Genomic DNA, 25,792 nt, shown 5'->3' with positions numbered 1-25,792 from the left:
GAAAACAAAATGCACAAAATGTGTATAATAAGTTTATCAATTTTTGTTTTAATTCAAGTCAACACATTCCCACCAAATGTTGCTCGCAACGTCACAACGTCAAAACACTCTCGAAATTTCACCGCTACCATGCCTCTAAACACCTTGCCCATGAACAGAAGGGCAAAAAATAACACCAACGAAACTGTTCTGTCCTGCAGTCCCACGGAATTACGACAAATCGATCGAAAAACAAACATCCCGCTACGGAAAGTGCTTAAAACCGAGTGTCCCGAGTGTCAGATCTTACGGCATGTGTGGCATGCAAAAATATCCCTAAATTGTGCAGTGTGTGACGGTGGTGCTGGCCCTCGAACCAGAGCTTTTCTCGCCAGAGCTCCGCGAGCACCACAGCTGTGGCAACACATAATGGAAGGCGGCGCAGGACCGCAGCAGTGATGTGTCGTGTGGATCCATTCGGTCAATTATTATTACTACCAAACACAGCTGCACCAAACCAGACCGCTCAGTTCCGCTCGAGTGGCAAACAGAATACGTTTATCAGCGTTCTAAAATTTGCATTGCCCAAAAACCCGCCACCCCCCGCGCACCAAGTGGGTCAACTCTGGTGATGAAGTGAAAATAGCTAGCTGTGTGTGCGTGTGACTGTGTTGTGTACATATATACATATTTTTTTACTACTATTTATCAGTGAGTGCAAATAAAAACGTCACAACCTGTACTGCTACTACCCCCCCTCCTCCCCCATTCGCCCGTTGAAAATGTCCGTGGTACGCACGAAGGTCCTCGGTCTGGTGGACGTTATAATGCGCGTTCCCAGCCTGTTCATCATCGACGAAATCCTCAAGATTGGCATGGGCGTGCCGATTGGGCAGCCAGCGGGCCAGCCCGCAAACAGTAGCGCCATCAATCTGGACTCCCCGCCCGTTGCTGCAATGCTTCCGGACGACGACCGAGGGATGCAGGACAGCATCGAGGTGTACAAGTTCGTCTCGCTCGCCGTGCTGAAGTTTCTAATCTGTCTGTTCGGTAAGTGGGTAGAAGGCGGCCGTTCGATCAACTACATCACTCTTCTGTGGTCCGCATCCGCAAAGGAAAAGTCGTGGTCATCATCCATCTTGCCATGCATCTTTCTAATATGCTGCTCTAACTGTTCTTTCTGCACCGTCTGCTACCGTACCTGTGCGGCTGTCTCCCTATCCCCGGCAGCATCGAACAGGGTCAGCCAACCTGTTTGCAAAGAACATGCGAACATCATCCACACACTCATACACACACATACACGCACACCTGCCACAGACGCAACAGCGGGAGGCCGTAGCCTTGGCTCGGATGTAGGTTAGTTCGGTGCAACCCGTCTCTGTTGCATACCCCCCTTATTGAACGAATCTGGTCGGTCTGCATTCTCTATGGCGTGCTGCAGGCCAGAGATCTTCATTCGTTCTTCCCCGGGCAAGGATGCAAGAAAATGTATCAACTTTTATCAAATTCCATCGCTTGCGCCTCGGCCGCCGTTCATTGACGTCACTTTTATATGTGCATTTTCGAATCTTCCCAAATGCTTACAGAACCAATACAACTGGCTGGTGGCTTCGTGGATTTAACATTATTGTTTTAATGTATCAAACCATCAAGCGTCTAAATGCGTCACAGGTAGTAGAGCTGTTTCCACTCGGTCTGTCTGTGGTCTGTCCGACCTTCAAGATGCTGGCCAAGGGATGAAGAGTTAATGAACCAAAACCAGCCCGTCATGCTCAATAGGCCCAACGGCAGCATCACGCCTCGCGCACGAATCATGTCTGTTGCCGGCGTAGAGCGAACCATTTCCACCGCTATATTAAATTCTCTGCTAATGGAGGGGTTTTTTGTCGTTGCTCTAAGCCCGGGCTGTTCTGTAGTTACAGTTCGGAATTGTCTCAATATGGTAGAATTGAAGCATTAGTTGCCGGAACACTTGTTGTTGTTTCCTTATCGCTTTCCATCGATTGCTGACACCATCGCGTGACAAACGGCGACCGTTCGAACCAATCAATTAATAATGAATACGTTCCCAAGACCTAGTAAACTGCTGATACTTTTCTAAAACCCCTACACTTTTAAAACTAACTTGCCACGCGATTTTAAATTATTGAAACGAAAGCAGTTTGTACACATGTACGGTAGAACCCACCAAAAGCGTGGCAGGTATTGGTTCAATGATTCAGCATGTTTCCTGATAACGTTTCAGCTGTGCGTTCCGCCGGCCCAATCCACGGGCGTTGGGTGTTGGGCTGATTGGGGAGGTTGGGTGGCGTATCGTTCGTGGATTAATCGTGGACGTGGACGATGGCGCACCGACCCCTGGCACGCCATCCCAACCCCTCACAAAACATGCACGATCACTTACGCAGGAACAGGAGTTTCGCGTCATAGTACAACCGTACACCGTGTTTCAAGCCAATGCCATACTCATGCACCGACAAATGCTGTCTTTGTTGTTTGGCTTCCAATGGCCATACTAATGTGCAAACAACTCACGGAACAGAAGTGAGCATTGTAAACTGTGCGTCAACGCACGAGGAACACACTCTCAACAGTGTATTTGGGGGGTAATCAGTGAGATAACGAAGATACAGGCATTACGGATGATTTGAAGGTGCAATATACTATGCATGATTTCTTGAAATATGACTGTTCATTAACATTTACATTAACCAATTTATTAAATTATTAATTGTATGACTTATAACGATTTTTTCCACAAATTATCTTCCATTCTACAGGTGCCATTAGTGCAGCGTGTGTGTTTATGCTATGGACGCGCCATTTAGTGATCGTGTACATGTACATGGTCTCCGTGGGATTGATCTTTCTGTCGTACTGGAGCAATGTCTCCGCCCTGTCGGTAATATCGGACAGTCCGAGCCTGCTGGAGGACATACTGTCGCTCAACATGGACCGTCTGCTCGACCCGGGAGGTGTACTGATCTCAATACTGCCCCACCTACTCGCCCAATGGCTGATGGGAGTCATTTTCGCCTACATTCATTTGGGACCACGGTAAGCAACAAAAAACCTCACACAAACGCATCTTTTAAGCAGAAACTTCGAAACACCGCCCTAATTCACTTTGTTTGCTCTCCCTGTTCACCCGTTTTTTAGGCACAAAATCGTCCAAAAAGCGCTGCCGTTCAGCTTCCTAATGCCACTGTTGCTTGCAATGCTGCCACTGCCGTCGCTAGTCCTTAAACATTCCCCCGCTTTTGCCGCGATCCTGCCGCTCGTGCTGTCCAAGATTGCCCTGTGGAGCTCCTCGTTCGACGTGGTCAAAACGATCCTGAGCGGCTACCAGCACGCGCGGAACTTTGCCAGCAACTTTGGCATCGCGACGCTGATCGAGAACGAATGGCAGCGGCTGAACGTGCCGTGCGTGCTGCGCGTCTTCTGGACCATTCGGCTGACCGAACATCTCGTCAGCCTGCTGATGTCGTCCGAGGCACCGCTGCGGTTTGCGGCCACCGTGCAGAGCGTGCTGGTCAGCGGGTGCGAAACGCTCACCGCCGTCCTCGGCATGACCAGCATCATTTCGCTGATCTGCCACTACATCGGCAAGATGTTCCAGCTGTTCCTGCTGTCCGAAGACTACGACGAGGACAAATCGATCGGTACGGTGTCGGCGATACTTTTCTACATTTTAGCGCTGCAAACCGGGCTCACCTCGCTGTCGCCGGACAAGCGCATTGTTCGGTTGTGCCGCAATATGTGCCTGCTCGTGACGGCTTTACTGCACTTTTTGCACAACATTGTTGCACCCATACTAATGTCACTGAGTGCGGCCCGCAATCCCTCGCGGTAAGTATGGTGGTTTCCAAACTTCCAACTAAAATCGGTTCCTCCCCTCTCTCGATTGCCATAACAACACACGACACACCTTTCCGCCCCGCCCCGGTTATGTTCACTGTGTCACTCTTACAACTACTACCTGCTGATGTTGATGACGTTTGATATTCACACGCCACTATGCGGGGTTTGTTTGCATTTCACAGCAAGCGTCACGCACGGGCATTAATAGTGTGTGCTTTCCTTCTCATTGCGCCCGGATCCCTGCTGGCCGTACTGTGGGCCAGTCACTCCCCATCCACATGGTTGCTAGCGGTGACAGCATTCTCTGTTGAAGTGATTGTTAAGGTGAGTAGTGTAGCACCAACTCGGAAAAGAGCATGCACCAATCTCGAGCAAGGAATCAAAAGATTAGGCAACCATTACGTTCAAAATCACTTACAAGCCGTGCTTCTCACATTTTGCTATAGGTTCTGGTGAGTTTGGCAACATACACGCTGTTCCTGCTCGATGCCCGGAGACAAACCTTCTGGGAGAAGCTGGACGATTACGTCTATTACATTCGCGCGTTTGGAAATTCGGTCGAATTTTGCTTCGGCATATTCCTGTTCTTTAATGGCGCCTGGATACTGATTTTTGAATCCGGTAAGTACGATTTCGTTTGTTCGGGATGCTCCACGCCTTGCAGACACCATTCCAGTGCCTTTTATTCGCTGTCGTTTTCCTATCCAATAGCTTGTTGTTTGGTAGGTTGCTAGGCGTTTGTGTGAAAATTAAACTTAAGATTTAGTTAACATTTGACACGATGCAAATCTATTATACACTTGCAAAAATACCCTTTACAAATTATAATTCTTTTAATTAGTAGTTGCCCTACATTTGTAGCAGCATTTCTGAAGCAATGTAATCAGACAATCATGTATTTCACCTTCCTCGTGCTTTTCAAATGCATCGATAGTTCTTTTTTCTATTACCTTTAAATTATTTTTGAGTTTTTCCGTTCATTGTACTCTGTTTTTAATAGTAGGGAAGATTTCTTTTTTTCTATTATTTTGTTATGGTATTGCACCATTAGTGGGAGCTGAGTCTATATTTTATGGGGTTTTAATCACACATTAAACACTTTTCCATTGGTTTAACTAAGTGTATGAATATTTGTGTTTGTATTTATTGTAAGGTTTAATTTTTATAATTATTTAAAAAAAGGTTTCATTATGGTCTAAAGCTGTAAAAATAAGTAGAAAGTTACATTTGAATCGGACAGGGAATATTTAAAGATAGACCAAAGCTAATTAGGTAACATTGGCACTCAAAACGCATTTGTCATTTCACTCTTAAACGGGTCAGAAGGTTGTAAAGTACAGCACAGGTTTTTGTATTATTTTTACTTTGTTTTATTTACAAATTCCTTTCTTTCTCATTCTTTCCTTTCCTTCTTTTCCCCATTTTTTTTTGTGTTGCTTATATTTTTGTACAAACAAATCCCTACAAATCACCACTAAAACCACCAAACAACAATTATGGACACGACTACTCTCACTGCCCTTGTCCCCCTCTCACTTGCATATGTTACTACCACCCCCAACGCCTAAATCCCCATTCCTTGTACAATTTCCCCCATATTCCCTGCTTCCATACGAAATGTCGGGTTTGTACTGCTTGATGCCTCGCTTACATTTAGAAATGATTCCAATAGGCGGTGCCATCCGTGCGCTGATGATGGGCATCCATGCGTACTTCAACATCTGGTGCGAGGCGCGTGCCGGCTGGGTCGTGTTTATGAAGCGCCGGACGGCGGTGCACAAAATTTCCTCGCTGCCGGAAGCCACCACCGCCCAGCTGCAGCAGTTTGACGATGTGTGCGCCATTTGCTATCAGGTAAATTGTTGATTTTCAGCGCCCAATTTCACTCATCAACTAACAACCCTTCTTTCCTTTTTCTTCTCGGCTACCAACCACCCCATCCCATCGACACCAGGATATGACGTCGGCAAAGATTACACGATGCAATCACTACTTCCACGGCGTGTGTCTGCGGAAGTGGCTGTACGTGCAGGATCGCTGCCCACTGTGTCACGAGATTATCATGAATCAGGACGGCAATCCGGGCGACGAAAGCATAGAGGAGCAGCTAAACAATGGGGATAATGCGAGGATCGAACCACGAACCGGCCGACCCGACCCGAGTGCCGACGCAACGAACAATCGGCTGCAGAATGTTCCACAGCAGGCCGCCATCGTGCAAGGGACTGACCAGGCCGAGCAGCCACCGGCACAGCCCTTGTTCGACGATCGGTACTTTGAGGAGCAGATCAACAATATTAGCCGTGCCGCCAGTGCCAGCAGGTCAATGGTAGGAATTCGTGCCGGCCAGACAGACGCGCAGACGGATGCATCCAAGCGGGCACCCCACCACCCGGAAGAGCAATACCGGGACGAGTATAGTGTGACTATGAGATTCGGTGCGCGTGAAAATGCGCATCTTTACGCAAACAATCCGGCAGGAATTGCAGCGCCACAGCCGAGCAGTGGTGGAGCCACCGGCACTGTCGATGGCAATTATCCCAGTGGCAGCAATGCCTCCGATGGCAGCCCCAGCAGCAGCAGCAGCAGTAGCAATACGGAAGATACCGGGAGCATGAGCAGCGGTAGCAGCGCAAGCAGCAGCGCCAGTGGCACACTGTCCGGATTATCCAACAGTTCGCTCATGTCGGCGGCTGCCATTTCGTTCAACCTTCGAAGACGGAACCACGTCCTATTGCAGCAAGAGCAGCAGCAGCAGCAGCAGCAACCACAACAGCCAACTTCGCCAAGAGAATAAACAACCAAAACGAAGAGAATGCACACGTGTGGGTGTGTGACATTGCACTTATCCGACGAGCATTCGCGTCGAATGAAACGAGGCGCTCAAAAACCAACACGAAACGCTCTACGACCACAAAGTCTCATTTCTGAATGAGATTCTGTTCGGTTTAACTATCAACTCAAAATAAGCCAAGAGAACCACAATGAACGACGACTATCCGTGATGCAAATTGATGGACTGAACGAGAAAAGACAGCATGATGTGTATGGTTTTATCCGGCACGGGGAGAGAGAAAGGGAGAGATAGTGAGGTTGTATTGTACATTTCTAGTAAGTTTTTGGTGAACGCAATGTAGCTTGTATATTTATATTAACTTGTTTATAATGAACCGGAATATGAGGGCATATAAAAAAAAAATTAGAGAACCAGAGAAACCCAAGCACAGGAGCACACATCGAGGTTCGCTGATTCGGGGCGGGGAGGGATGGGGAAGGGTAGAGTGTAGTGTGGGTGGGTAGGTTTTAGCATTCGGAGGAGTAAACACACAGAGTAAAACACAAAAGCACTACATCTGCTACGTCGCACACTATAAAAACTAATGACAACAGCTGTGACACACTCGTTTCAAGCAGACAGGGGTAGGAGATTACAGCAAGCATTACTTCTATCGCCACCAAAAGGAATCGAGAAATAACTGCACAATGTCTCGAATCGAGCACAACAAGTAACGACGTCTCATGAGCAGGTAGTAGAGTAACACTATCACTAGCATTGGCAACAGTGTTTAGATTCGAATTGATTTTCGCTTTGTTTCCATTTACCGTCCATGTGGTGTGTGGTTGTGAAGCACAGCAGTGGTTCTTCTAAAGCTACTGCCTAAACAGCAATATAAAGCAGCGTATAACACAGCCATGTTTATATACGCGCCGAATGCGCATTGTGCGTGTTGCAGAAAGATGGACGCTAAACCGTAATAGCCACAACAGACAAAAACAACACTTCCTTCTTGCTAAATCGCACTAGAGACATACCGGAAAAAGAAAGAGTTGATACTAGGTGACATCAATAGTCCGCAAAAGAAAACCACCCCGGCTTTGTGAAGCTAATCGTACGCCGCAAGCACGGGGGAAAACAATTGTACAGCAATTAAAATGATCAATTAACTGATTTCACCGTTCTTCGTTTTATCGCGCTATTGCATAAGAAGGTTTGCAACTACTAAACCCCGTTCCCTGTGTCTCGATCGAACTTAGATTGAACTGCACAAACTGCACGTTGCAGGCCGTTGTTCGCCAGGTGTCGCCGGGGGCCCGCGGGGGCGATCGTGTGGCGCATCACGGTCGTACTAACATTAATGCAGCACACAAAATGGCAATTGCACAAACATGGTTAAGCAGTTTTTGGTTTTTAAACTTCGCTCAACATATGAACATGATGTGTATATAACAAGCATATATCGCACACCCTTTGCGATGAGAGGTACTTGTTGTTCCTGTTGTTCTGTGTCTTGTGCTCGACAACGAGCGAATGTTTCTTGGGGATTTGTTAGCTTCGAGCGCTAATAACTGTTTTAGCGATACTTTTAAATAACTCTGCCCACTTTTGTTTCCTTAAAGTGCGATGAATGCTGATGCTGGGGCGGCATGTACATAGTCGTGTGGTCTTCAAAATATAACCAAAAATAAATGACCAGGCGGGGAAACAAAAAAAAACGAGGGCAAACTCAGCTGTGAAATAATAAACAAAAATAGTAAAACTGTTGTAGGGAAATTCCTAAAATAATTACTTTGTTGCCAATTTTACATTTCAAGCATCCGATATAGTGAAGCGCGGCATTATCTTATAAGCATGTAATAACACACTTATTGGAATTTGTTTCCAACTGTATTTAATTGTAATGCTATTTAAGTTATTTACAAAATCCTTCGCAGAATTCCAAATTTAAGTAAATTTTCCAACCTATTGGGAACACCTTTTTCCCTACACCTCATCAACGGCGTTATTCGGTGCCAAACAGGCACACAAAACTGTCAAAACTTCTCATTCATTCACAGCTGACCACTTGGAAAATGGACGCTTTCCCGCACCTTAAGCGGAATTTCCTCATTCGGTGTGCAAATCTGCAATCTGCTACCCTCTACTCCCCTCCTGCAGCGCAATTTGGTAACACACCCGACGCTGAGCTAAATGAACTGCAAACAATCTACGGCGCCAAGTTTCGCACCAAAGCAAGTGATGAGGGCGCACCACGCCTGCCCCAGAAAGATGTGCGATAGCGAAGAAGCGCCTAAAAAAATGCGCGTCTCTCAATGCGGCTCAAGTACAAACGAGACGCAGCACGAAACCCCACCACGAAAGAAGCTGCTGATATTCTTCGGCCAGAGCATTAAGACCCAGCGCCACCACCATCACCATTGTGTGTCACCCGGTCCACGACAACACAGCGCTCCGCTCCGGGTACCTCAAGAGGTTTATCTAGCCACATTAAAGCGACTGCTGCGCATTCTCGCAAGACACCACACTCCCGGCGTAGACGCGGCGCAAAAGCGAAAAGCCACCGAAAACAAAAACTGCGCCCCTCCCTTCAAAAGCAAAGAGTTAACACCCAAATGTGTGCCATTTAGGTGAAAATCAGATGGGCACAGGCAGCGCCACCCCACCTGTGCGCCTGCTCCGTTTTATGTTTTTAGGTTGCGCAGGAAAAGCGACCAATCACGGGTTCGTTGTTGCATCAGATAGCGCCTACCTTCTGCACCTGACCCGCACCCGCGGTTGCCGACCTGACCTTATTTCACTTTCTACACGCACACAAACGGCGGTGGTGATGGTGTTCTGGTTCGTGTTTTTATGTCCGGAAAATTGGACCACTTGATTTTTCTCCCGGAAGGAGGGTTCTTGAAATGTTAAATATGTTCCACATTTGGTTAGGCGCCTGGCGGCCTTTATTGTTACACCCGGCACCTGTCCGTCCACACACACACACCGTTTGGCGGGAACGGAACCCGCCATGTCCGGAACCTCACTATGCAGATGTGTATCGCCCTTTTCCCATCCTCCTCAGTACGATCGTGATCCATCTGCGGAAAGTGCAGCATGTTTTTTCTATTGGAACCGTTACCCTATTGGAACCGTTTTTGGCTATTGGAACCGTTGCCCTACCGTTAAATGCACGGGGGAAAATATTTGCCAAAGGAAGGCAACAACACTATCCCCTCTTGTCGAAGAAAAACAAAACAAAAAAACCATCCGCGCGCTATGTTGCTCAAGACTTTTGAGGGCGTTTTCGCACTGTCATGAATCATAATTAAATTACCGTCGACCCAATGCAGCGCCTCTTTCTTATTACTTGTTTATCATATATTTGCACGCGCTCGACACATTTTTGTTTGGCGCAAAAACGCGCATACTTTTTTTACCATTTCTTTAACCTATTTTGTTTGCACCTGCCAGAGAGCTGAGTATGTTTTCATCTACTTTTCCATACCATTCGTGGTATAATAATAAGGTATAAGAATGATCTCGAAGCACACACAAGAGATACAGTGAAAGGCATATTACGCTGGGAAGTGATGAGTTGGAAGCATGCAGGTCATAAAACGATCGAATGAAAAGCTTCTTGATGAAAGACTGAAGCCCTGAAGACATAGATCGCTAAGTCCAAGGCGCAGGCCAAGACCAACTACGGTTATTGCACAAAATAAGTTTGTCACACTGTTCTTATTGGAGCTGAACCTGAAAGGTTACAAGCTACATAGTATCAGCTTCGTCCGTCGCGATAGATTTTTTTAGGTGAACTGCTACCTCAGACTGTAGAATGAACGGTTAGCCCTAGCGCGCAACTCAACTACCATGCTATTCTCGTTGCTGACCTTTGACCCTAGTTAGATGAATTTTAAGATGACTTCAAAACTCCACCGTCCAGTCACGAATGGCCCTCTCTAACGCAAGTCCTCTTGGCGCAGACCTTTGATGGTATCAAAAGGCCCTGAGAGTTTTCCATCTCCTGGCAAGTGACGTCATAATGATTCTAACTAGCCTTATCAGTTTGACCAGGATTCCAAAAGAGTTCATAGCGTCGTACAGTTTTACCCTGGCTTTGAAGTAAATGAAGAGATGGTATGTGTCGTGTCTGTATTCAGCCATCTTCTCCAAGGTCTGCCGCCGGCTGAAGATGATCTGATCAGTGGTTGATTTTCCGTTTCGGAATCCTCTTTGATAGTTTCCGACTATCACTTCGACATGCGGGACAAGACGATCCTGAAGGATCAGGAAGAATATTGTATAGCCGGTATTCAACACCGTAATACCCCTGTAGTTGTTGCAGTCCAACCTGTCTCCCTTCTTGTAATGGGGTAGATGATGCCGAGATTCCAATCACAAGGCATCGATTCGCTATCACCATTCCACACCTCAGTAACAATTTGATGAATTTCACTTTCTAGTCGTGCACTATTCCTCCATTATTGGCCGGTTCAGCTGCGATTCCGTCGGTTCCGGGTGCCTTGTTATTTTTCAGCCGACGGATAGCCTTTTGGGTTTCCTCTATGCTAGGTGGCAGTAGCATGACACTATTTGCTAGTGGAGCCTCTAGCTGTTCATTAACCTGGTCGTTGAGTAATTGATCAAAGTACTGAGGTCACCGCGAGAGAACCTCTGGCTGGTAACTAACCAGGCTTCCTTGTTGCGACAGCAGGTTACCTTAGGTACAACGTTGTTTTCAGTGACCTGCTATCCGCTTGGTAAAACTTTCGTGTCGATCCGTACGCCTCTCTGGTTTGCTCGAGTTCCCGCATGTTTTGCTCTTCCCATGCGTGTTTCTTGGAACGGTGAACTCGTTTCTCTTCGCGTCTGAGCCGCGTATATTCCTCTGCGAATGTCCACGTTCTAGACCGTTGCTGCATTGCTCGGTATGCATCATTCTTACGTTCGGTCACTTGTCTGCATTCTTCAGATCTGCAGTCTGCACCAGTCTGCAGATTCCGTGTTGCCACGACGTGGTTGGAGTATGTTTCTTGCACAGTTTATGATTTACTTGAGGTCACTTAACCATGTTACAAATTAAGTTTTATATTCAACAATTTTCTTTAAATGCTTTCACAGTTGATGTTTTTATTGTTAAACAAAACATAATATATTTGCGATCGTTCACTTTTGTCCACATTGTTCGTGTAGGTGGAAACGATCTATTATGTCCCGTACAGTTTATTGACAGTAGTAACTCCCTTAGTAATTCCCAACAGGATGAGCACCAGGTAGATCGTAGATCGATTGTGTTAAGCCAATAAGAAGATCTAAATCGGTATTGAGTTTACAGCAAACGAGACTCCGTTGACAGTGACCCGATCTTCATAGTAAGGATTGATTATTTGACGTAGTAAGTGTAAGGTAATAAATAAAATCGTGATCCTATACTCAAGTAAGCAACTAAGAACGTCGTGACTCTATACGCGTCATGTTCCCAAAGAAGAATAAGATATATTTTACAAAAAGCGTCAGTTTTACACCGACTCATGTTACTTATCCATTGGATGAAACGCTTTGCAGTTGCGAGCTTTTGTGGCGGACGCTTTGCCACCTCCACTTGGGTCTACAACGTCCCTCTACCCTTGAGCGCGATGAAAGAACTTTGACACACTGTACGACAGTAAGATCACCGTACAGCTCATAGAACTCGTCGATGTACCGGCACCTCCATTTTCCTTCCTCACATACGAGGTTGTCCAAGATCCTTCTGAACATCTTCCTCTCGAACGAGGCTGAAAGAGTTTCTTCAGATTTGGACAGTGTCCATGTCTCAGAGGCGTATGTGAGTACTAGTTTCATAAAGGTACGATGTACGATATAGTTCCAGCTTCGTTCGTCAAGATTTGTTGTTTTTGGTAAGTTGATTTGGCAGCCTGCATCCTTACGCACAACTCAACTTTCTTTGAACCAAGATCGGTGATGTATTGGATTGCTTCAAACGTGCCTATCCGTAAGTCACCCCTAACTAAGTATCTCTGGATTTGTTCATAGAAATTGCGAAGGTTATTCATCCACCTTGAACAAGATGAAAACAAAAACCTCTTCATTCAAATGCCTTCTACAAAAGGATACGATTAGCGAAACGATGCCGTAATAGACAGTTGCATGCGTAACACATTGGCATAACACAGCGGCAGTTCAACTCTATTGCTTAATGCGCAAACCATGTGTTTGCTCACAGTTTGTGCAAATAATTGCAACGCTTACCACAATCCAACTCGATAACAACAATATGCATAATATCCAACAACGCAAAAGTGACATTATTGTTCGTTCGGAGCACTACGACAACGACGAAGATGATTATAGGCTACCACCACCACATCATCCCACCTATTGTTAGCGCCACAAATAGGCGTAATAAGAAACAGGCAGCAGACACAGCAGTGTCTTGTAACGCTAAAATTAGACGATAATTCGATGTGTCGAATTACTCCAAACGTACCACGGTGGTTTCCTTCTTCCTATGTTCGCTCGCTTTCATCTGTGCTTGGTGGCCCGGCGGTGCCACCCAACGATGATAGGGGGTTTATGTTGTCACCTCCGGGTGGCTGAGTGGCGAACGGCAAGCGACGGCGTACTAGCAAATGCACGAATCTGCCCCCTCTCTCCTACTACACTCTAGGCTCACCACAATCAGATTCACTTTCTGTCGATTTTTGTTGTGCTGGAGAAATGAATGCCCATTGTCTTTTCGATTGGAAGCCAATTCGTTTCATGTGCCCTTCTCTAGCGCATGATGCGTGTGTGTGTGTTCCGTTTGCCACATTTTCACCTTCTCTACCCTGCCAAAAAGGCAAAAAAAGTAACAAACGACAAATCTTGACAAGGGTCACTGGCAGTGTCTTAGGCGGAAAAAGATAGCACACGCTTGTTTTTCGTACCAATTGCAGCTACTTCGCCTTGCCGACCGTTCCAGTGGCTGAGGACAGAAACTTCACCTCATCTTCCCCCGCAGGTGGGTGTATGCACGATCATTGTAGTTCCCTCCACCCCCTCAATATCAGCCCTTTTTCGCTTTTTATTGCTTCGCCCTCTCCCCCACAAAGCGTGTCCTATTATCTTGCCATCTCTGGGACGGCGTGTGTTTTTTCCTCTCTTATTTTCTATTTCGTTTTTAGCTTTTGCCTACCAGAGCAACCGACCGCTGACACTTGTCACACACGGACGATTTGGATACACACACGTGCACTAACCGGTGACTGTTGGCAAATTTTCAATCGCTACACATTGGCGTCGGCCAAAGCTTTTGCCACAAATTGTGGCTCGCGCGTGCGCAAGGGCAAATGTCGCAGAAGTGTAGTGAGGTAGTATGTATATATCGTAGGAGAAATATTCGTCCAGTAAAAGAGTACAACTGTACAACCAGATTAAATGAGATTTTTTTGACGAGACAATACACGATAGGGAAAATATAGCAATATCCTGAACATTCATATTATTATTCCCGGGAGAGATGTTTAAACGCCATACAAGTAGGAGGTTTTGCAGACATCTTTAGCAAAATTATCATGATAGAACATTGAGCAAAAGTTCATTATATTACTAATAACTTTCCCAAACAACGGTAAATTTTGGCCATTTTCATATTACTAGTTAATTTGGCCAGTCTGGTGGTACAGTCGTGAACTCGTACGACTTAATAACATGCCCGTCATGGGTTCAAGCCCCGAACGGACCGTGCCCCCATACGTAGGACTGACTATTCTGCTATGTGTAATAAGTAAGTCACTGAAATCCAAGGCCAGTTAGTGGTACAGGCAGACCTTGACCCCGACAACGGTTGTTGTGCCAAAAAAGAAGATAAAGAAGTTAATTTGGCCAGGTTACAAGGCCACGCAACTAAATTTCAAAGACCCCTTTACTCTAAAGAATACACCGAAGTTAATCGTATCGACACCCAATTAAAATGAGGTACCTATGACCATCCCTTAAGAGACCTAATACAAAAAAAAACAATACTGGTACTAACACCAATACATAAGCTTTACTGGTTCAAAAACTACACGTACCTAATGCCGGTACTGAACCTAATACTGATCTATGCCGGTCCAGGAACCGATACTAAACACAAAATGGTCCAGGAACCAGCACAGGTCACACCAGTTCAAGAACTGATTATGAACCCAAACCTGCCCTGGAACCTATCAATGAACCATACTGGTCTTGGAACCCACTTGAACCCATAGCGGTCCTGGGACGGATCATAAATCCATACCGGCCCTGGAACTTATCAAGAGCCCATACCGGTCTCAGAATCGATGATGAACACGTATCTGTGTCCTGGAACCTATCATAATCACATCCGGTCCAGGAACAAATCCTGAACTCATACCTGCCCTAAATCCTTTCATGAACCCATATTAGTTTACGAACCGATCATAAACCCATACTGGTCCTAGAACCTATCTTGAACCCATACCGGGACTGAAATGATACTGAACAAACATGAATCCTTACTGGTCGAGAAATAGCTCCTGATTTCAATTATTTTCAGAAACAGTACCTGTAACTGTACTGAATTCGGATCAATACTTGGAGTTGGACCAGGTCTGGAACCGATACAATTCCAGTTCTAGTCGACAAACCATACCCGATAGCAAATGTGCAGCGTAGGTATAGCGTAGCAATTATAGTAGGAAATATTATATGAATTCAGAGTAGGAATTATCGTAGGAATTTTAGTAGAATCTGTATCGTGATCAAAACAAATCTTTCATGTTTACCTGTCTAAGATTTCAGAAAAAGATAAGTTTTAGATATAAAACAGAATGATAAACAATATCTAAAATCTAAAACTAGAAAATGAAAAAATATGTTTTAAATTTCAAATACAAATCTACATTTTCTTCGCGTCATAAAATCTTGACTGAAAATAAATTATAAATTCGCTCATAACAAATCAGCAAATGGAAGGAGAAAACAAATAAATAATAATTTATACATACACCTCCATCAAAATGGAGGAGACGATCTTTCTTATTAACGTGCATCTTTTGTTTAAATTGTTTCACATACGACATCTACTTAAAAGAAGGAGTAAAACGGCGAATGTAACAGACAGCGTAATATCGCAACATAAAGCTAACGACCTTTAAATAACATCAGACGATTTTCATTTATCCATTTTCAATTTAAAATAGAGGTTTTTGAAGAGGATTGGATATTATGATTAGATATTTTGCTTGAAATTCAACCAAATGCTTGTCATGCGATGAAACAGTAATTGAAGACGTAAAGCGATAAAGAAGTCTTAGGCCCGCAGCAAGATAAGATTGACACTCTCGAGCAATTGTTTCTGTATTTTAATATTTTAAGCAACATTTTATCAGCTCTTTAAACCACCTTCGGCTGAAAACCATTCACATTACAAATGGGACACCAATGCCATCAGCGCATACAACGCGTCCAGATTTTGCACCAAGACATGTGCAGCAAGTAACCTCTAGCCAAACTCGTTGGTAGAGTTCTTCACGCAGCCCTTCGCTATGGTGAGCGGGGTTCGTTCGAAGATATACGCTCAGAGCAAACTACAGAAAAGCAGGCCCGCACCAGAACGCATCCAGCGTCGTTAACTGATCCGGAACGAGCCAAGAGAACTGCGACCCCGGTCGAAGAATATGTGCAGCAGCGCAAGGTACACAGCGGTGGGTCTCAAAACTGTGGCGCTAACACACAGGTATTTTCCCTGCCTCGATGTGTGTGTGTGTGCTTGTGGGAGGGGAGCGCCAGAGGACAGGCATTTCACGCAACGTGATTTGTGTATTCGTTTTTCCCTCCGTCTTTAACTTTTCTTTTCCAGCGCATTTTCAATGCCAGTTTGACTGTGATCGCCCTCCCGACCCCGCTGACAAACCGACCCGTTGCACCTGACTTGCAGCAAGCAAGTCATGGGGGGGGGGGGGGGGGACAGATGGGTGGGAGGACACACCGATCCAGACTGCGGTGGCGCTGCCAAACCAACCAAATCCCGGCTCGGCTGCAGTGCCCCATACAGCCCCATCACGGGGCTCGTTCGTCAGCCCTTACGATTCGCCCGCCACCTTTATGCCCTGGGATGGATGGGGACGGAAGATGTACCACAAAATGGAACTGGAAATAAAACTGAGTAAAAAAAAACAGAAACAGTAGATTTACCCACAGCAACGGCAGCAGCCAGCTGCAGTCGGCCCCCCATAAAGAAGCGGGGAGAAGACCCATGTTAGGGATGCAGGCTGGGAAAGGCTTCCCTTGCGCGTCCGTCCGTCCGTCCGCTACGCTGGGCTGACTGGAGAGATGGGGCACGGTTTTGTACGATACGGTCGGAGGTGGTTGCCACTTTCGGTTCGGTGTGGAGTCGGCAGTCTACAAATGACTTTCGACGACGAAACTCTTAGTGTGGTGCTTATGCGATCCACCACCGCCAGCGAGCTCCGCAAGCCTAACGACGCCACCAACGCCGCCAAGTATTCGGTGCAAGTACGGCTCAATTAAATAGGGCACAGTGTTTCTACAACTTCGAGAAACAGGCCCTAGTTTCTGGTGCAGCTTTGATATCTCGCTACGCAGCAGGTGCAAAATTACCGAAAGGATTTGAAAAAGTTCAGTTGCGTTTTGTTGTAATCGGTGCAATGTGTCGTCCATTCTGGATCTTTCTGTGCTGTGTCGTGACGTCTAATGTTGTTTTTGGTAAGCAAAAACGCAGTGTAGTCTTATGTTTGTGAAGTACAAAACTTTACAAGGAAAACAAAAACTGTCTGAAAATATTTTAAACAATAATAAACGACGCAACGGCGCTGAAACGGAACTGCTCTACAACCATTGTGAACGCCTCCAAATGCGCCTAAAACGTGATCATCTGCGATCAGTGCCCTGCAACCACATGGGAAAAGTGTGATGTAATTTGGTGAAGTTAAATGCGCTCCAGTGACTTTCATTGACTATTGTTTCGCGGGTCAAAGTGGTAGGAGGAGAAAAGCCACAGTGTGAACATGAAAATTCGAGAAAAACCAATGCAAACTGTACTAAAGTGTTGTTTAAAATGGATTGTTGCTATGTGCTATGTGTTTGAAGAATGCTAAAGCTTCAAGTATTGAAAACAAGTGAAATAGATACAAATTGTAGGCAAAAATTTGGTATATTACTATGATTCTGGAGGTACTGATGATTGTGAATGTTTGAAACACGCTGATCATAATACGTTGGGCTATATGCCCTTCACAACAAGCTGGTCGTTCGAATTCGACTGGAATGTTGTAAAAGTAATTATTTGAAATAATCTAGTGCACGATTAAAGGATACTTCTATTAGGTCTATGATCTTAAATATCAAAAATCCATAATCCAATAGAAGCATTAGGAACACGCAAGATTTATCTTAAAGGTCTCAGAGGATCGATTCTTCCGATGAAATTATGCAAATTAAAGATTAAGAAGCACATAAATGATTCTCAACCCTTATCAATGACCCATTTTCCTTAGGACGTACCAGAACCATTCGCAATCTATACGGACAGCGATGCTCGAATCGCTTGGAAACGGCTCTCGATACAACGCTAAGGCGAAGCCAGCAACGCTCGGGTTCTAGTGTAAGTATCCCCGTTTCTTGCCTCTTAACGATGTTCTTTTTCACTAACAATACGAATCATTCTCTCCCAAAATCATTCCCAACTATGCCAGTCTATTATCGATTTTTCCGATAACGGACAGCCGCACCGGCCCACACTATTTGATGCCGTCGGTCAACGGTCGCCGTTCAGCAGCAACAGTTACAACAACGAAGAGATACAGCAGATAGTGTCCGAGTACAAGCAAAAGCTAAACAGCCCTTCGAACAGTGTCACGTCGCCGTTGTCGTCCTACTTCCAGCCGTCCAGCAGCAGCAGCAGCAGCAGCCCGGGCGCCGCACAAGTCGAGGTGGCAAACCTGCGCGTCCGGATCCCGCAAAACCACCAGTGGGTCGTGGTGGATCGGTGCCAGTTCATCGAGCATAATCGCACGCTCGACACGAAGCTCGAGTTTCCCGATCTGCAGATCAGTGGGCGCGTGATCATGCACCCGTCCGGTGGACGCTGCGATATGATCCTACGGCTGCGGCGCGCGGGCATCGAGTTTCGCACCATACCGCTCATACCGTCGGGGCTGGGCGAACGCAGCCGGCAGGCGAACGTGCGCACCGATTCACACTTTTCCGAGCCCGGTTTCATCTCCGTCTTTGCGCACAGCTGCGAGGGTCCGAGCGGCATCAAGTATCGCATCAACTCGAAACGGCGCCACTTTTTCAACCGCCAGCCACCGGCAGCGACCGGACCCTCCTACTACGGGCGCGACCGGCGAAGATCGTTGGACTATCTGGACGATGATTTGATCGGCAGCGATGGGCTGCACGATGTGCTCAAGCTGAACGACGGGGACGCACTGTTCCTGTCGCCCTCCACCTTCGTTAACCTGGACGGGGAAGACCGAGAGGGTTTTGGACAGACGGCAGACGGCTCGAGCGCTAATCTTGACCCGAACAGCAGAACGTTCTTTGCCGAGCGGAATCCGTTCTCCTATTCGGCGTACGGCGGTGGACCAGCGTCCGGCAGCTATGGTAATGGTCCCGCCGCCCATGCCAACCCGGACAAGGGCTGGCATAATGTGGAAACGAACGAAGCGTTGGACGATGCATACTCCAACGAAATCGATAACCTCTTCTCGAAAGGAGTGCGCGGTCTCCTTACCACCTACATGCAGAAAGCTCTCCAGCCCGCGATTAAGGAAACGCTCATGGAAAGCATGGGCTACACATTGTCCTACGGATAACTTACGCCTGGATGTTCGGCTGCAGCATGTTAATATGTAATAAATTATTTGTGCTATTTAATGAAAACCCAAACCAAGTATTTTATTACAATTCCATATACTAAGCAATTAGTGCAGCAAAAAGACACTAGCAATGTAAGCTACAGAGAGGGCTCGTTTGATGCTATCTGGCACTACAATTAAATGACTCTGGCGATTGAATGTGATAGTTTCTAGTGCAAGTGCACGAAATTACTTACGCCCTTCTAGGTTAGTGTCGCTATTCAAAAAACTCGGGTCGTTATCCATGTGGAAAGAAGACTGTTTCACACAAAAACAAAATACAAAACATTAGTAGGGAGCCAGAAGTTGACGGAATACACTTACCTCAGTGTTGCTAGTTGCGGATTGTGCCGGATCGGGAGCCGGATTGGCGTTTTTCGAAAACACAAACGTCTTCGGTCTCCCAAAGGCCAAAAGATTGGGTTTGTTCTTCGGAGGTTCCTGTTTTCCCGCACCATTGGCCTCCAGCCCACCTGATTTCAGCTTTTCCAGTTCTGTCTTCAGTTCCTTGTTGCGATTGCTTGCCGTCTCCAGCTGTAGAGCCAGCTTCAATACAGTGGCATGCAGGTCTTCGGCGCAACGTTGCTTCTGAGCGGATTGGCTCTTCCTGTTGGCAATACTCTGCTCGAGCTCGGTCACTTTACACTGGTTCACGTTGTTCAGCTCCGTGAACATGCCATCCTTTCGGGTCTTTTCCTCTAGAAAGCAACGTTCCATGCGATCCACTTTGTTTTCGTAGTTTTTCTTCAGCTCGGCGCAGCGTTGCTGCAAGGTGGCCTTCTCCGTTTGCAGCTGCTCGAAGGCTTGCATCTTTTCGGCAACCTTTTGCTTGGTCTTCGCTAGCTCCACCTCACAGTGCTCCATTTCCTTGCTCCTTTCGGCCATTTCGGCTTGCATTTTTTTGGCGCTTTCCTCGGAACTGGCCGCTATCTTGCGCAGCTCGCCCATTTTTAACTGACACTCTTCGCGCAGTTTCGCCATCTCCGCCGATACCGCCGATCGTTGCTTACTCATCTGCTGGGCCCGAGCGGCCGTCTCCGCAAGCGCGTCACGAATGTTTTTTCCTGTTGGTGTTTAGTTAACAGCATTAAAGCGCCAGTTTGAAAAAAACGTTCATCCAAACCATGTGATGCAGTGCAGACTAATAATGGGTAAAGTTGACAAAAATCCGGAGTCGACTCCTATCCGACTCCGATAAATTAGGAATAGACTCCGGTAGGTAGGTTAACCCTGCATTATTCGGGGTCGGAGTCGGAGTCGTCCGGAGTCGTCCGGAGTCGTCCGGAATCGCCCGGAGTCCTACGAAACAAAGGCCTGTATACAAAGTGCATGCGCAAAGTGAAATACAATTACAAAAACACAACGAAATGAAATGCCTGATCACAAGCACATTAAACCACACGGCTTGTCTTCGATCGACTCTAGACGACTCCGAATGACTCCGTCTCCGATCGACTCCGACCGACTCCGGACGACTCCGACGACTCTAAACGTCTCCGGACTACTCTAACTTTGAACGACTCCAGGCGATTCGGGACGACTCCGCACGACTCCGGGCGACTTCGACTCTGGTGGATCTAGTGGTTCCATTTTGCCGGAGTCGGAATCGAACTAACAATAGTCGGAGTCGGATCGGAGTCGGGGGTGCGCTCCAGAGAGCACAACACTAAGTGCTAGCCTACCTTCTTCCTCCTTCTCGTCAATGCGTTTCCGCAGGTCATCGATAGCGAACCGTAAGGTAACGCTCTCCTTCTTCAGCTGTCTGCGTAGCATTTCGCTCGATTTGATGTGAGCATTGATCGACTCCACCTTTTCCTGCAGCTGCTTTCGCGTTGCACTGTTCTGAGCCTCTCTAAAACGGAAGGTGGACAAACATGGAAAGAGGGATTTAAAACCCGAAACGCAGAAAACAAACCTATACTCCAAACCACTTACATGTTGGCCATGAACGATTCGATCACTGGCTGATCATGTACATCTTTCTTCATCTGTTCCTTCTGCTGTATCGCGTCCTGCAGCGTCTGCATCAGAAGCTTTATTTCCTGATCCTGATGTACATTACGCACTTGCAGCTCCACTGCTTTGACCATGATGGTGCTTTTGTCTTTGTATATCAGTTCCCGAATGTTTTCTAGGATATCGTTGTACGTACCGCCACCAGCTTGTTTCCCGTCGTTGGCTGATGGCGATTGCTGACTGTCCGACATAGTGTAGCTGGGTTTGCTTCAAATATTCAGAGACACACTTACTAATTAACTCTATTTGATTCGTTTTCGACTGTCTCCTGACGGGCTCCTCAAAGCTTGTCTCCAATTTTCAACCGAATGGCGTTCTTTATTTTCTTCTCCAAAGACGAACCAAAATGGCGTCAAATGCGGCACATACTGAAACACACAGTGTAAGGTAGTGCTCTAGAATCAATCGTAAACGACAGACGACAAAGCAAACCTGTCAAACATGGTAAAACACTTGTCGTATGACAAGTCAGATTCTTCTTTTCTATACACCTCGTTAAAGATGTCGTTAGCACACCTTACATATGTGCCTCCTGGTTTAAAACATGCCAAATACACGTAGAAGCAGCCCAATGTATATATTTGAGTATGTAATTAAAATTGTGAGGATTTTATAAAAAAATTTGGATGAAGCTGGTGTGTGTTTGTCAAACAAACAATGCTGGACGACAGATTCTAGACCACTCCCTAATAATACGATCAAGGTTAACAGACATCAGGAGCATTCGTAAATCAAGCAAATGTTCTAAATTAATCGTTTATTCTAGATATGGTAATGCTCAACAACTCCTCAGTTTTTTAATGAACAGGTTTTTTGGATGATGCTGAAATATTTATTTTTCGTTGCGAAAATATTAAATTTGATATTATGTTTTGCAATGTCCTGCGGAAACCTTGAATATTGAGGTTTGTTGACAGCGCATACTACAAAACATGTCCGACCTGGCGCTTTGAAGCGGATTTTTGTTCTCCAATTGTTGCATTAGTTCAAGTTGGAATCCGGAAGGTGTCGGAAGGTTATCAACGCAGTTTTGCAAAAATCCACTCAAATTACCCATTGCTCAAGACATTCGTAGGAAAGTTAGCCAGTGTGTTAGAAATGTCGAACAAAAGCAACAGCAGCAGCCCGAGTGCATACACGGATGGTGGCGAATGTTCCTCCAGCGAGGACCCAGCAGCAAGTCAGCCAGGAGCCATCTGCCAGGAGATGATGCTGCAAATCCAGCAGATGATGCAGCAAGGTAAAACGGCCTCGTTGCTGCAAGTCGTGCAGCTAACGATACAGCACGTCGAGCAACGGAAAGAAATTTCCAAGCTGCAGCAATCGCTCAAGAAAGCTCTGGAGGAGAGAGTGCAAACCAAACGGGACCTTATCGTGCAGCACAACTTTAAAACCAACGTCAAAAATCTGTACGTAGTCCCGGTAGCCGGAATGGTAATACTAACCCTCAAATCGCTTAGCTTACATCTTTTGCTTTGTATCCGTTTCAGCGAACGCCAGAAGCAGTCCGCTTCGTTGCGCTTGCGCGAGAAGCTGGATACTGTCAATGCCATCATTAAAACGAACGACGAGATGCGCGCCCAGCTGAAGGAAGATGATACGCTGGCTCGATCGGAAGTGGACGAAATTCTGAAGGTGCTATCTGATATCACTCCGAAAGGTATGTGCAAATAAGATATAGGCTGCAGAATTGATCTGATGTCTACTCTTTCTTCATGATGGGCCCAATGGCGGACCAGTGTGCCGGCTTTGGCATCTAGTTATAGTGGTTTTCATAGATTCTCATAGTTGTGGTACACTTTCTGGTCTTTTTCTAACTGGAAATGAATTTTACGTGTTGGAAATTCTCCCTTGGGAATAGGAATTTCGTGATGGGAATAGGAATTTACAAAGATCCAGTCCAAAATGGCCATAAGGTCCAATTGGTCCGATTTTGTGGTACAACTCCGATTGGCCGACAACGGTTGCTGTGCCGAAGAAGAAGAGGAGTACAATTCCCTTAATATTAAGTTCTCCTCCTATTTCCCACCGATATCTTAGCTTGGTTGGGCCCCACAGTGCTGCAAAATGTTACTGTTAAGGTCATAAAAAAATCTGACTGACACAAAATCCATGTCAGCGTCCCGTACTCAATTGTGATAACCAGAGGTGATACTCAAAACGATTGGTGTGACCAAAATATGCTTCGTGACATTTTTGCGACCATCTCTTGGTCAGTCACTATGTCATGACTTTTTTTTTACTGTGATCAGTTCTGCAAAATGTCACTGACATAGTCATGACAAATTCTGACTGAAAGAAAGTCATGTCAGCGTCACGAGTTCTGCTGTGATGATCAGAGGTGAGACTCAACTACATAGTTGTTGCGACCATTACATGCTTGGTGACATTGTATGCAACCATCTCTTGGGCAGTCACTTGGTCACGACATTTTCCGTCGGTGATCATCACGATAGTCATGGGAGATATGCGGCGCTTGTGATTGATCCACCAACTGTTTGAGGGTTTGAGATCTCACCCCTGATCATCACAGTTATGTACGTGAGCACTTTCATTGAGTATCAGCAATGAGCATCAAGCTACCATGGATATGTTCATTGTCTTCGTTAGTTAACATTTCGTGATGCTCATGACATTTGGCAGCACTGCGGCCATATTTTCAATATCCATGAAGAAGTCCTAAGAGCACATAACGATCTGAGTAGTCCGGTGCCATTGGATGGCGTGCCTCGGCTTCGAATGTGTTTTGTCTTGCTTCGTTTATGGTATCTTAAGTGTTCTTCGATTCTTTGAAGGCCTTCATATACACATAGAAAGATTGCAGATTAATGACCATCATCTCTGTGTTACGTTCTACCTCGGTCATTCCAATATTTGGAATCTTTTGTTGAAATTTTCTGCTACCATGCTTTTAACAAGATAAAAAGATAAAACACGTGTCAATTTTGTTTTATCAACGCCTAATATTCAATTGTAATGTCCAATTCCAATTCTAGCCGCCGTCCTACAGAACGCAATCAAAAAGGGCGAAGCCATCGTGAAAGAAGCCAGCCAGCAGCTGAGCAATGCTGCGCTGGAAAAGGCCAAACTTCAGCAAGAATGTCGCAACAAGGATTACGAGATGAGATGCGCCGCATCCAGCATGGCCGAAACGGTGCAGCAGCAGAAGGCCGAGCTTGCGGACCTGGTGCACGCCATCCAGGAGAGTCTCGGTCAGCTGGATCACGAACAGCAGTGCCTGAGCGAGCAGGAAAAACGGTGCGACCAGTTGCAATCGGACCTGGCCGCAATGCAGCAAAACTACGAACGCCAAAAAGAAGCTTGGGAGACCGAGCTGAAAAACAAAATGCAGCACTTGGAGAAGCAAAACCAGCTGCTGGACAAACAGTTCAACGATATGAAGTCGAAGGATGCGGAGCACATTGCAAGCTTGACGCGCACACTAGAGGAGGCGATCCGCGAGGAGGAAGCAGCTAGAGAGCGCGTCGAGATTTTGACTGCCAAAAAAAGCGAGCTGGAGAGCACTTTGCAAAACGTAAACCGCAACAATGCGGAGCTGGAACGGGAGATCGAAAGCTGCCAGCGCAAAAAGCAGCAAGAGCTGGAGCTTGTCCGCTTGAAGGAAACTGCCAAAGCGAACAAGGCGACGGCGGCGGCGGCGAAGGAAGCTCCGGTTGCTAAGAAGCCGAATCTTTTGCTGAACGGAAGGCCGAAGCTTTTGATGTTTTCCAAAACTGGCACCAAGGCGCAGGAGCAACAGAATACGAAGCCGGCGGCGGCTGCTGCTGCTGATCAAAACATTACAATTACCAGCGATAGTGATGTAAGTTTCGTTATCTTCTGCTACCTTCTGTACAAACTGTGTAATAATATGGTTGTTTGTTTCTTTTTTTTCAGTTATCCTGTTCTTTCCAAAACTCGGTTTACTTTGATGGTAAATACTAGAACGAGTTTACCATCTTTAAATATTTGTTTTATTGTATTCTTTTAACAGCGTATTAGAATTAAAACGTAATTCTACCATTAGCATTCATACATACCTAGAACTATGTAGCGAATTAATTATGCGATTGCACACTACTGGCCGGAAGAGCACACCACCGATTATTGCAGGTGGTGTAATGGAATGAAGTAAAATAAATCAACATGAACTGAACTGAAACCTAAATGGACCATGAGTTCCTCAATGTATGTTGGGAGTCGTTTCCAGACTTGCAAACAAAAACATACACCCAACCCCATTTGCGTAGAAAGTGCAATAGAAGCTATAAGAAATTGCTCGATGACAGTGCGCGCAAGCTGA

General features: G+C 46.1%; 4 protein-coding genes across 6 annotated transcripts; 3 read left to right on the top strand and 1 right to left on the bottom strand.

The window, feature by feature from the left end:
• The first annotated feature begins 67 nt into the window (after positions 1–67).
• On the top strand, positions 68–8,407 carry LOC120949034 (protein TRC8 homolog). 3 transcript variants are annotated; one of them, XM_040365988.2, is made up of 7 exons: positions 68–1,029; positions 2,763–3,039; positions 3,142–3,831; positions 4,026–4,167; positions 4,290–4,464; positions 5,501–5,697; positions 5,798–8,407. In XM_040365988.2, the coding sequence occupies exons 1-7, from the start codon at positions 762–764 to the stop codon at positions 6,638–6,640; spliced, it is 2,592 nt and encodes an 863-aa protein (XP_040221922.2). In that variant the 5' UTR covers positions 68–761; the 3' UTR covers positions 6,641–8,407. The 3 variants fall into 3 exon arrangements, with proteins under 3 accessions (XP_040221922.2, XP_040221923.2, XP_049462263.1); XM_040365989.2 differs by having other exon boundaries at positions 69–1,029; positions 5,516–5,697; XM_049606306.1 differs by lacking the exon at positions 68–1,029 and adding an exon at positions 2,415–2,635.
• An 8,152-nt stretch (positions 8,408–16,559) lies between these two features.
• On the top strand, positions 16,560–19,498 carry LOC120952904 (uncharacterized). Its single transcript, XM_040372474.2, has 3 exons — positions 16,560–17,317; positions 18,109–18,215; positions 18,307–19,498. The coding sequence occupies exons 1-3, from the start codon at positions 17,260–17,262 to the stop codon at positions 19,429–19,431; spliced, it is 1,290 nt and encodes a 429-aa protein (XP_040228408.2). The 5' UTR covers positions 16,560–17,259; the 3' UTR covers positions 19,432–19,498.
• Positions 19,499–19,509: 11 nt separating this feature from the next.
• Positions 19,510–21,975, bottom strand: LOC120952905 (axoneme-associated protein mst101(1)-like). The gene is made up of 4 exons (XM_040372475.2): positions 21,409–21,975; positions 21,156–21,325; positions 19,798–20,537; positions 19,510–19,731 (listed from the first exon to the last, which is right to left on the bottom strand). Exons 1-4 carry the CDS (start codon positions 21,678–21,680, stop codon positions 19,663–19,665), a joined length of 1,251 nt encoding a protein of 416 aa, XP_040228409.2. The 5' UTR covers positions 21,681–21,975; the 3' UTR covers positions 19,510–19,662.
• A 495-nt stretch (positions 21,976–22,470) lies between these two features.
• On the top strand, positions 22,471–25,664 carry LOC120951182 (girdin-like). Its single transcript, XM_040369734.2, has 4 exons — positions 22,471–22,898; positions 22,980–23,149; positions 24,486–25,312; positions 25,387–25,664. The coding sequence occupies exons 1-4, from the start codon at positions 22,588–22,590 to the stop codon at positions 25,432–25,434; spliced, it is 1,356 nt and encodes a 451-aa protein (XP_040225668.2). The 5' UTR covers positions 22,471–22,587; the 3' UTR covers positions 25,435–25,664.
• Positions 25,665–25,792: the final 128 nt, after the last annotated feature.

Source organism: Anopheles coluzzii, chromosome 2 (assembly GCF_943734685.1).
Source record: "Anopheles coluzzii chromosome 2, AcolN3, whole genome shotgun sequence".
Lineage (NCBI taxonomy): Eukaryota > Metazoa > Arthropoda > Insecta > Diptera > Culicidae > Anopheles > Anopheles coluzzii.
Note: the sequence above shows the minus strand (reverse complement) of the source record. Positions and strands in the feature narration are given on the sequence as shown.